At 44.2% G+C, this 12,712-nt stretch overlaps 1 protein-coding gene across 1 annotated transcript in view; it reads left to right on the top strand.

The window, feature by feature from the left end:
- SHANK1 (SH3 and multiple ankyrin repeat domains 1) overlaps positions 1–12,712 on the top strand; it is a 94,938-nt gene that overhangs the window by 67,796 nt on the left and 14,430 nt on the right. Inside the window, exons 17-19 of the mRNA XM_033961279.1 lie at positions 759–839; positions 7,563–7,619; positions 10,472–10,596. Coding sequence (XP_033817170.1) covers positions 759–839; positions 7,563–7,619; positions 10,472–10,596 — 263 coding nt within the window. The remainder of the gene's footprint in view (positions 1–758; positions 840–7,562; positions 7,620–10,471; positions 10,597–12,712) is intronic.

Raw genomic sequence — 12,712 nt, 5'->3', positions numbered from 1 at the left:
CTTAATATTCTAATTTATAACTAAATAGACATAAGATCAAGAAACTTTTTAATTTTACTTTTGTGATTATGATAAACATACCGAGGGCCTCAAAATAGTACCTGGTGGGCCACATGTGGCCCCTGGGCCGCAAGTTCGAGACCACTGCTCTAAACTGTGCCATTCCCTTGGTTTTTTGCAGTCCAAATTCATGATCTTGCATTTCTTAGCTGCCAAATTTCAGAACATTCTTCAAGCTTCACTAGGTCCTTCCTATTGTTATTCACACCATCAGGGGTGTCTACTCTATTGCAGATTTTGGTATCATCCACAAAGAGGCAATCTTACCCCACAGCCCTTCAGCAATATCACTTATAAAAATGTTAAAAAGAACAGGCCCAAGAACAGAACCTCGAGGCACAGCACTGGTAACATCCCTTTCCTCAGAGAGGTCTCCATTGATCACTACCCTCTGTCACCTTCCACTCAGCCAGTTCCTGACCAAGTCTGTCACTTTGGGGCCCATCCTGAGGGCACCCAATTTATTTGTTAGACGCCAGTGTGGAACACTGTCAAAGACTTTGCTAAAATCTAAATACACCACATCATGAGTGTTTGTAGGGTTTATTAGTGGGGATAATGGTGACTCTAGAGAGCAGGAGTGGGGATATGAGCGTATGTGTAGGAGTTAAGATTGCAGATAGGTGATTGTATGGGCAGGGTGGGAGTATTTTTTTGTATATGTTGTAATTTTTCTATTCTGCGTGTAACCCTTTCAGTGCCACAGCAGACGAAACGTGTGACACCCCCCGCTATTTCAGTACGGTCAAAATCTATGACATCTGAACTTGAAGAGATGGGTGAGTCTTATTCCTCTGCTTTTCTGTAATCCTGATTTTAAGCTCTGCTGTCTCATATATATGGATTTATCAAATCTACAATTCAATGTTCCATATAGAAGACTAAATTGAAAACTGAACTGACACAATAATCCGTAAATACAAACTGAAAAACACATAAAAATATAGCTAGGAAAATCAGAGAAAAAGAGAGAAGCAGGGCAGAGCTTGGATGCTCTTGATCCTTTCAAAGGCTGCTTGGAGAGGCTGTTTCACTCTCATGCCTGAAGTGGGTCTTGATGCAGAAAGGCCGACAGTATGCTGGATCCCCTGGAAGATCTCTTGATGGAGCAGATCCCCTGAGAGTATGAAGGATTCCAATGGTTAATCCCTTAATTGGCAGATGGTGAATCAGATGCAGATCTCTCATAAGAGCCATAGAAAACACATGTTGCTTCTGAGCCAAATAAAGGGTTAATGACTTTAGTAAATGAAAGTGATGTATGTATATCTCAGAGTTTTAAGACCTAAAAGGTATGAGGTCCAGTGATGTCTCTTTTCTGGAAGGGGAGGTGTCAACCCATAGAAAATGACACAGGGACAGAATTTGTCCCCATCCCCATGGATAACCACAGGAAACCATCCCGTGTCTTTCTTTAGTGTCTATCTCAGCCTCAGTCCTTCACCAGCGTTCTCCAATGCAAGGCTTGATGGTCAGTGGCTGGAAACCATCCCGTGTCATTCTTTAGTGTCTATCTCAGCCTCAGTCCTTCACCAGTTTTCTCCAATGCAAGGCTTGAGGGTCAGTGGCTGGAAACCATCCCGTGTCATTCTTTAGTGTCTATCTCAGCCTCAGTCCTTCACCAGTTTTCTCCAATGCAAGGCTTGAGGGTCAGTGGCTGGAAACCATCCCGTGTCATTCTTTAGTGTCTATCTCAGCCTCAGTCCTTCACCAGCGTTCTCCAATGCAAGGCTTGAGGGTCAGTGGCTGGAAACCATCCCGTGTCATTCTTTAGCGTCTTTCTCAACCGCAGTCCTTCTACACCAGCATTCTCCAATGAAAGGCTTGAGTGTCTGTGCCTAGTCATACTTATTCTTCCCTTTCTCCTTAAAGAATGATATGGGGATGGTTTCCTTGAATTGTTTTATGCAATTATCAAAATCTTGGGGAGGGGAGATTCAAGAGGCCTGGAAGTTAATTGAAGGGGAGAGAGTACAGCCAGGGATGAAAGAAGGCTTAAGGTTTGCCTGTATATCCACTTTCTTTGCACCAGCCCTGACTTCAACATGTTGAGTGTAGGCCAGATCAGGAAAAGGGGTAGTGTGGTGGGGGTGGGAGTGGGTGGGGGGTGGAGATGATTCCATTAAACAAGCTGTGTCCAGGATAAAAAAAAAGATGAGATGGGCTGGAGGAAGGGAGATGCTACTGCATCTCTCAGTTCCCTCCATAGCCCTCTCTGCCCCTGCTCTACCTCTTGGTGTCCTGAGCCTTTGCCTCCTGTCCTTTCTGCTTCATTACTCGCTTTTCTTCTAGTCTCTCTCACTCCTTAACCTTTCAGATTTGGATTTGATAACCTTTCTCAAAGCTTTGAGTTGTGATCCCTAAGGAGTGCCATTTGGTAATAGTTCATATGCATTATGTAAATCAGACTCTGTGGCCTCCTACATGTTTTCTTCCCTATGTTTCTACATAGACACAGATCTATAGAAACCTCTGTCATAAGTACTTCACCTTCCCCATCACATGCCCCACAATCCCCCCTTAATCCTCTCTCCATTCTGTGCCACCCAGCAGCCTCTGTCAGTCCTGTACCCCACGTGTCCTCCTCTCTGTCAGTCCTGTGCCCAACAGTCCATTTCTCTTTCCTATGGTCCCACAGGTTTCCCTCTCTGCCTTGTGCCCTACAATCCCCCTCCCCCTCCATCCTGTGTCTGTGGCGCCCTCTGGTGGGGCTTATCTGCTTCTAAGTTTCTTTGTTTTCTCTTCTCTTTCCTTAGTCACTCCCTGGAAAAGGAAAAGCGGTGAGTTGAGCGCTGTGCTTTCATGGGTGTCAGGAACTGGATGAATGTTATACCAGGAAAGCAGAGACCGATACCTTCATCTACCCAGCAATAATGGTTAATTATAAAAACGTTAAGATCATTAAGGGGCAAATTCAATGTAGATTGTTAAAAGTTAGGTGCCAAGAAACTAGACACTAAACTCGTGATCTACATGGTCGAGTCACACTGATATGATCACCTGCTAATATCCCGAATAACCACCTCTGGCAGCACAGACAGCGTGGGAGTGGCTCAGTAAGATGCTGCATGGTTGCTAGAGGTATCTGGAGTGTATCTGACAGTTGCTGACAAATGCGTTGTAGTGGATCCAGTTGTCAAACGTCGATCGAGGTGGTCCCAAATGCGCTTGATTTGGTTAAAATCTGGGGCATTTGGAGGCCTTGGAAGTCTTGGTTGTACTCTGCAAACCACCCATGAAAAGTTCTGGTGGTATGACAGCACATTGTCCAGTTCAAAGATCCCATCGGCCATAGGGAAGACCGTCAACATGTATGGCAAAGATGGAGAGATGCCCATATTGGTTGAGAGTGCCTTCCAGAGGTATCAAGAGACCCAGATCATACTAAGAAAACATTCCCCAGACCATAATGCTGCCGCCACCAGCTTGTGGTATTTGTTCTCAGCAGTTTCACGCCTGACACACCAACATCCATCCATTTTATGGAGCTCAAAATGTGACTCATTGGAGAAGGCAACCCTCTGCCAGTCGGTGTAAGTCCAATGTTGGTACTCCTGTGCAAATTGCAGCCATATTTTGCAGTGAACCCTCGTGAACATGGTACAGTCATCAGCCACCTGCTCAAGAGCTTCTTTTGCAACAGGGTTCACTGCACAGTTGCACATCTGGAAGCCCCCTGGTTTGTTTGGACGGTGAGTTGCTCCATGGTAGCATGTCGATCAGCCCGCACCAACCTGCGCAGCCAATGTTCACCTCTCGCATTGATGGCTCATGCTGCCCCACGGTTACCACGTCAGGTCATCGTAAAGGTTCCATCCGTCCACTCACAGTCCACTTTAACCACAGTAGCCCGTGAACAGTTCACAAACTCCACTGTTTCTGAAATGCTGCCGCCGTTGGCCCAGTAGCCAATGATCAAGCCTTTATCAATGTCTTTTAAATTGTGCTTTTTTTTCCCCATGACAGTCACGGTTGCTATATTGGCAACTTGCAGACATCCCAACTTATATACCTACAAAGTCTGTGCGTGACATGTGGATTTGTGCATCCATGATGTCAGAGGTAGGTGGTGGTCATAATAATGTGACTCGACCATGTATAACAGTGGAGTTATGCACCGAATCTGTTACCACCACCTATGCCACATCTACAACCTAAATGCAGCAGTCGGGTGCTAAATTCATATATTCTATAAAGTGCAAAAGAATAGTCGAAGCGCCTGTGACACGCCCATGCCCCTACAACGTTAACATCCTGTTGCGTTTGCTCATGAGAGAAGTTAGGCGCACTGTTTATGGAATAGGACATAAGTCGGTCACACACTGAAGGGAATAGACTTAGTAGATAAGGACAGGTTGTTCACACTCTCCAAGGTAGGGAGAACGAGAGGGAACTCTCTAAAGTTAAAAGGGGATAGATTCCGTACAAACATAAGGAAGTTCTTCTTCACCCAGAGAGTGGTAGAAAACTGGAATGCTCTTCCGGAGGCTGTTATAGGGGAAAACACCCTCCAGGGATTCAAGACAAAGTTAGACAAGTTCCTGCTGAACCAGAATGTATGCAAGTAAGGCTAGTCTCAGTTAGGACACTGGTCTTTGATCTGGGGGCTGCTGCGTGAGCGGACTTCTGGGCACGATGGACCACTGGTCTGACCCAGCAGCGGCAATTCTTATGTTCACACACAACTGCTAACTAGTGTTTATTAATGCCAATTATTGGAATTTATCACCAGTTAATTATGTTACATGCGCAACTTGCATGTAACAGAATTTGGGTGCAAAGGCTTCTGGTGTCCTGATGCCTTTCCCTCAAGGGCCAGCATTCGCCCTCCCACTTCCACCATAGGAGTTTCTTTGGTTTATTTTTTTAAATCTTTATTCATTTTCAAAAATTACAAGTGTACAACAATCATTCATAAATATCTTAATTAATCACTTGACATTCTTATTTGTAACATTCCAAATAAATAATTTTATAAGAAGCCCACCCCTCCCACCCATATATTAATAAATAACAATTATCAATTATTATCCTTCATAATCCCACCCCCCCTTATCTTGTCCAATATTTAGGTGTTTAAGATGTCTGATCACCAGAATAAATCGTCAATGGACCCCAAATCTTTTTAAACTTATTATAATTGCCTTGTTGTAGAGCAAATACCCTTTCCATTTTATAAATATGACACACTGAATTCCACCAAAAAGTATAATTCAGTTTAGTATAATCTTTCCAATTCCCTGTAATCTGCTGAATGGCAACCCCTGTTAATATTAATAAAAGTTTATTTTCAAATTCTTTATTCATTTTTCCATCTTACATCAAGAACACAGTATTACATCATTTAAATCTTGTACACATCACTTGTATTTCTTCTAACATCATCTTTTATAAACAGCTCATAAAATTCTTCAAAGCACAACGACCCGGAGTTGATTCACACCTGCAGCTCTAGGTTTGCAAAATAGTTAATAGTTTATTTCAGGCTTGATATACCGCCCTTCAGAATAAATCATAGTGGTGTAAAAGGGGTGATTCAGCCTATTTTTGCCTTGTTTCCCCCCCCCCCCCAATTCACAATGGGCCAAACACAGTATTCAGAGGAATTGGGAAGAATAATCCCCTCGTATATAGGGTCAGTCCAGTGGTATCTGACGCCCTAGGCGAACCTTCAGCCGATTCACCCCCCATCCTCCAGGGACAGCTCAAGGTCCAGCCTTTCCCTTTTCATTTGGCAGGTCCCCTCCTCTGTCCATTTCTTAGATATTGCACCTCTCATCTTCCCTACCCATCTCCACTGCTCGGAATGGCCTTTCCAATATTTCACTTGGGGCCCTTAATCGGAACTTTCACTGGTGCTTAAATGGGTTGGTGGGATCTAGGGACTGTAGTATGTTGGTGTTGCAGGCCGTGTATAGTCTGTTTCTGTTCACTGCTTTCCTCTGTGGCAGGGGGCTTCATACGTGTTCTAGATTCCCCACAATCTTTGGGGATATATTTAAATATTCAGGTTTCCAATGTCTGAAAAATTTACCCCACACTGATTGGGGGGGGGGGGTATCCTGACAACCCATGTGGTTATGGATTTCCAGAAAAGGGTTCAGAGTTCTTTAAATATAAGAGTTTAATTCATTCATTTTGAGGCCAGAATGGAGGCTAGGGTGAATAGATATTCAGAAAGGAAGCAGAGTGGAAATATTTTCTATACAAAGCTGGAGCATAGGCTAGATATACTGAGATCTACGGCATATACGAAGTCTGGCTAATGTATAGCTGAGCACATCATTGGGGTCTTTATAGTAATTACATATAAAAACCATCTGCTTGGTATTCAGTTGGAGGTGGGCAGATGGACAGCGCTTGACTGCCCACTACTGGCATTCAATCCGGAAATTTATTGCCAGGCTATTTCTAGCAAGCGGTGTTGAATATCCAGGTTTTTAAAATGCCGACAAGCAATTGGACAGTTAGGCTGATATATTCAGGCTTAACTGGTCATGACTTAGTGGGCAAAGATAGTTGTTCTTTTTAGGTGGTCTTATTTCCCACTAAAAGTGGCAGCTTAAGTTCCAAATACCGGGACGTAAACAGTCACTCAACAGGAATGACCCCAACATTGCCAACTTCTTCTTCGACGCTAACCCAGCATTTTCAGTGATGATAACTAGTTAAATTCTGCTGCAAATGCCTGGGTAGCTGCTGAGATGCGAGTAAAGAGGTCAGCGGCCATTCCGGGCCAGTTAACTCATGCTACTGGATGGATTGACCTGTGTTGGTCCTTCTGTCTGTTACAGTGTTGAGCCGGGAGGTGGTGGATTGATGTGGAAAGGATCCCTCCGTCTCTGTTACAGTGTTGAACTGGGAGATGAGGGATTAATATGGGAAAAGTCCATCTGTCTCTGATACGGTGTTGAACTGGGAAGTGGGGGATTGATGTGGGAAGGACCCCTCCATCTCTCTTACTTTGTTGAACTGGGAGGTGGGGGATTGATGTGGGAAGGATCCCTCCATCTCTCTTACTTTGTTGAACTGGGAGGTGGGGGATTGATGTGGGAAGGATCCCTCCATCTCTCTTACTTTGTTGAACTGGGAAGTGGGGGATTGATGTGGGAAGGATCCCTCCATCTCTCTTACTTTGTTGAACTGGGAGGTGGGGGATTGATGTGGGAAGGATCCCTCCATCTCTCTTACTTTGTTGAACTGGGAGGTGGGGGATTGATGTGGGAAGGATCCCTCCATCTCTCTTACTTTGTTGAACTGGGAGGTGGGGGATTGATGTGGGAAGGATCCCTCCATCTCTCTTACTTTGTTGAACTGGGAGGTGGGGGATTGATGTGGGACGTACCCCTCTGTTTATGTTACTCTTGTTGTATTGGGTTTTGGGAGATTGATGTGGGAGGGGTCCTTCTGTCTGTTATTGACATAGTCACATTCTCTGGTTTTGCCCGCTTGCTACTGTCTGTAAGATGCTAAGTTTTGTTTGGTTTTTGGTTTTTTTTAAGATTATGAGCCGGCTCAAACCAGTGAGAAGAAGAGGACGGTCTACCAACTGGCACTCAGTAAGAAGCACCTGTTTTAAGCTGAACTTAGAAACTGCTGAAGAGAAGGGAATTGCTCTGGTCCTCTCACCCTCTCACCTTTACCTGGGTAAATCGGCTGCCTGAAGCCCCCCCTCATCACGTGAAGGGATCAACTCCTCCAGTGCTTTTCACTTGCTCAGGTGTGATTAGGTCAGGGGAGGCTGCAAGAACCCCAATTTCAATTCCAAGCCTGGGCATGTTATTCTTAATCAAAAATGGACCTGCCAAAATTTCCCAGGAAGGCATAAAGGCCCGGATTCCATAAATGGCTGCTGATCGCGTGTCAATCACATGATTTGCACCTTTGGACAAGGTAGGTGCTGGAAATGTAGGCCAGGGTTTTCAAGGCCTACATTTCCAGTGCCTACGAAGGCACTTTACAACACCTAACGCCATTTCAGGCATTAACTATGCCTTTAGTGGCGTTAGGTGTTGTAAAGAGTGCCTACATTTTCCCTTTTGAAATGCTTTTAACTTTTTAAAAATGTCACCTACTAGCGCTGTTTATGGAATATGGGCGAAAACGTCTACTTTTCTTTTCAAATATATGGGGTCACGGAAGTCAGAAACGTTGCATTACCCTTCTTCTTTTGAGAGTTGAGTCTTCCCTTCTAATGCATCCTATGCTCTCTCTTGTGTCTGATGAGCTCAGGCTAGTGATAAGGCAGCGGCATTTTCTGCAGGAGGGGGAGGTTCACCTTTCAAGTCCAGCTGCAGTAGGATACAGGGTTCAGGTCAGTGAGCAGAGCCAGAAGGATGGACCCAGGCCTTCTTTCAACTGTAGCTCAAGGCAAGTTACATTCAGATACAGGAGATGTTTTTCGAGGCTGCTCTTTATGTCTTAACACTTACCAAAGTGTTTTATCATGCCCTCTGGGAGAACCCCTATTTGTCCCATTTGTCTGTTGTGATAGGAATTGTCTCTAACATGTTTAATGTACAGCACTGCGTAGGTCTGATAGAAATGATAAATAAGTAGTTCTTGAGGCGATAGAGGGTTAAAGAGGAGAGTGTGGCGCAGTGTTTAGAGCACCCTGTGGTTGTGGGTTCAAACACCGCACTGCTCCTTGTCACCCTGGGCAAGTCACTTAATCCTCCACTGCCCTAGGTACATTAGATAGGCTGTGAGGGAAAATGCTTGAAGTGCAATGCTTTGAGTGTGCAGTATACAAGCCTCAATCTCTTTCCCAAGATGACAAGGAGTCACAGTGAGATTTGAACCCACTTTGTCTAATGAGCAAATAATGTGGCTTTGTACAGACTTCATCTGGCATATTTAGGGTGAATTTGGGAGCTTTTCATCTGAAAGGATAAACGGGATAGGCAGGCCCTTGTGAAAAGCAACCAACTCATAGGGACCTACCATACCATACAGTGCCTTATATGCTGCGGTTCTCTACAAGGAGTCTATGCAGTTTACAGTAAGAACTGAATCTAGTTCTTCAGGTTACATTTTTTTTTTAAAGTCAGGTCTTGTGGTTGTTAAAGGAAGAGGCAAAAGATAGGAGGTTGGCTATAGAGAGACTTCCAGAAGTCAAGGTAAGTGGTGGGTTGTCTTAGGTACGTTGGCAGGTTGTTCCAGATAAGAGGTCCTTGGTATTCAAAGGTAGCCTCAAATATCTTCTTCTTTCACCAAACTTGTTGAGGTGATGGGAAGGATAATTTGAAATGTTGCAATACTCGTGAACTAATGAAGAAGGAGTGTGGGACTTTGATAACAGAAGTTAGTCCATTCAAGTTTTCTTCATAGATCGCTTCGTGAACCAAGCAGGTTTAATTGAATTTGATTTGCTTTTTCAGAGGTGTAACAGATAACTTTCAGTCTACTCAGTTGATATGCAGGGATGGCACACTTAGATCTACTGGTCCAGTTTCTAGCTACAACCTCATTGGCTAGCTTTCAGTTGAGAATTGGTCTAAGATAGATGCTCAAAACACAACCAGATGCCTTCATTGCTCAGTTCAGCTTCAAAAATTAACAGTAAAAGAGGTACAGATATATGTTCAGGATGGGGAAGATAAGGGAATATGATAGACACAATAAAGTCTCCAACGGGGTGTCAAAATCTAAAGTACAAATCAGGATTATGAGGTGGACCCTTGGGGGAGAAGACTGTAGAGTGACATCAGAAAATGCTTCTTCATGGAGAATTTGGTGGATGCAGGGCTTGGCCTTCCAGAGGGAATGGACATTTGGATAATTTCAGGTTTGGGAGAAACAGAGGGTCCCTAGTTGAGTAAAGATACTGATTGCTGGGTTCTACGCCTGCAGTTGCAGGGAGTTTGGGTAGCATAGACCAATGCAGTGGCTGTCATCTCCCATCGGCTGTTTCTAAAGGTGCTCACATTTAGCTATACACATTACACGGTAAATGTTTAGAATAGCAGCAATCACATGCGGATGTGCAAATCACTAGTATGTTCTGCGGGGCTCCCAATCCATCACGTAATACTGTAAAATATGCACATCTCTGCTGCTGTCAGCATGCAGAGTTACACTAGCTCTATGGCTAGCATAAGTGCATGTCTTGATAGCCTGTGATGCTGCTATTCCATACTGGAATCTAGGTTCTATTATAGAATACGCGCCTATGGCACACCCTCTGGGCACCAAATTACAAGGCTCCAGTTATAGAATGGCCCCCATGGTTCAATCTATGATCATGGAATACATGTGTGAGGGTTTAGCGCTGCTTCTGAAAAACGTTGCCTTTTGTGTTTCTCGCACTGGCAGCATGGGCAGCTGGAAGAGTGGATGTAGCATTGCTGGTATAGGCCTGTTCTCTTTAATCGCAGAGATCCTTACATTAACCCTTTTCTTGTCTTTAAAGATAAACTGGATGAAATTCTTGCAGCCGCTCAGCAAACCATCGGAGTGAACGAGGGAAGTGGTGCCGGGAGTGTGGCGTCTGTGGCTAAATCTCGAAGCGCTACAAAGAACTTCTACCCCCCTGAGGTATGGAAACCGAGACAGCACTGAAGGCCATTCACAGAAGGCTGTTTCTGCTGCAAAATAGCACAATCTGTTCTTATAAAGGCATTCATCAAATTTAATCACAGAACTCTTATAATAATTCATAAATATATTAAATAATATAGTGAAGTGCTCAGACCCTCAACCAAATAAACAGGTGAATCAACGTCACATTGGTTGCCTTTGGGACCATCATAGCGTTTCACTGTCCCAAACCGCCCTATTTGTTATATATGAAATTCACTATCAGTGTGAAAATATAGAAAAGCTGCTTACCTGTAACAGGTGTTCTCCGTAGACAGCAGGGGAATGCAGCCACACTTGAAGGTGAAGTCCCTGGACTGAGCCTGCACCTTCGCCGTGGAAACTCTCCCCTAGTACAGTAGATTTTTTTTTTTTAAACCTACTGAGCATGGGCAGCCACCTTGCCTGTGTAGCTCCACCCCCGAGTTTGACAGTATGTCTCTAGCTCAGAAATAAGTTGATCTGCTGGGATGGAGGGTGGGCAAGTGTGGCTGCATTCCCCTGCTGTCTACGGAGAAAACCTGTTACAGGTAAGCAACTTTGCTTTCTCCGATAGACAAGCAGGGTAATGCAGCCCCACTTGAAGGTGAGTCACTAGCCTTAACAAGAAAATGGGAGGAGGCAAGTCAAAATTTTATTTATTTATTTTATTAAGTTAATTTGACAGTAGAAACAAATTGCAAAGAACAGACTGTCCAAACTGAATGTCTTGTGTTGAACTCTTGTCCAAACAATAATGCTTGGTAAACGTATGAACTGAAGACCAAGTTGCTGCTTTGCAGATATCTTGTATGGGAACTGCTCGTAAGCTCGCTACTGAGGAAGCTATTACTCGTACTTGATGAGCCCCAATGTGACTCGGAGGAGACATGGAAGCTTTCTGATAAGCAAAAGAGATGCAATTAGCAATCCAAGACGATATAGTTCGTTTAAAAACTGCATGTCCTTGAGTAGCTGCATTAAGGGAAACAAATAATTGATTGGTGGTATGGATAGCAGCAGTCCTGTCCAGGTAGTAAAGCATGGCTCTTTTGCAGTCCAGTGTATGAAGAGTTTGCTCCAATGAGGTCTCATGTGGAGGAGGAAAAAATGATGGCAAAGAAAAGGATTGATTGATGTGAAAATCCGTGACTACTTTTGGAAGAAACTTTGGATGTGTCCGAAGAAGCACCTTATCAGGAAAAAATTGAAGATATGGCTCATAAATAACCAGAGCCTGCAGTTCACTAACTCTTCTAGCGGAAGTAAGGGCCACTAAAAAAGCCGTTTTCCATGTGAGGAACTGTAGTGTAGCGGATCCCAAGGGCTCAAAGGGATCCTTCATCAGCTGGTCCAAAACAATATTGAGATCCCAGGCGTACGAAGAGGAGGCTGGAGGTTGTTAAGACCTCTCAAAAATCGGGAAACCAGAGGATTTTGAGAAAGAGGCTTCCTCTCCAAAAAATGGTGGTAGGCTGATATAGCTGAAAGGTGAAGACGTACAGAGTTGATCTTAAGACCAGTATTTGATAAATGCAGTAAGTAAGTCAGGATATGATCTACAGGGCAGCGGAATAGATCTTGATCCTGCGATCCTGCCCAGCTGGAAAACCGTTTCCATTTCAACTGATATGACTTTCTGGTAGATGGTTTTCTAGCTGCAAGAAGTATGGTTTTTACTGCTGATGAGACTGGAACATCCACGAGGATTGCCCACTCAATCTGTAGGCTGTGAGATGTAAGCTGTGAAGATTGGGATGGAGTAGTTGAGTGTCCTGTTGGAACAAAAGAGATTGATGATCCCCTAAAGGGATTGGGTGTGCAACCAGTAGGTCCAGAAGGATGGGATACTAGATATGTCTGGGCCACCGAGGCGCTATGAGAATCAGGTGAGCTTTGTCTCAGATGGTCTTTTGGAGAACTTTGGAAATGAGAGGGTTTGGAGGAAACACGTACAACAGATTGGAAGTCCATCGAATTGAAAAAGCGTCTCTGGCGACTGCATGAGGAGCTGGTCATAGGGAGCAATACTGGACACACTGAGCATTGTTTGCGGTGGCAAAGAGATCCAGTACAGGAGTATCCCAGTGGTGAA

This window comes from Geotrypetes seraphini, chromosome 10 (genome assembly GCF_902459505.1).
Source record: "Geotrypetes seraphini chromosome 10, aGeoSer1.1, whole genome shotgun sequence".
Classification (NCBI taxonomy): domain Eukaryota; kingdom Metazoa; phylum Chordata; class Amphibia; order Gymnophiona; family Dermophiidae; genus Geotrypetes; species Geotrypetes seraphini.
The sequence above is the reverse complement of the archived record's forward strand: the minus strand, read 5'-3'. Positions and strand labels throughout refer to the sequence as shown.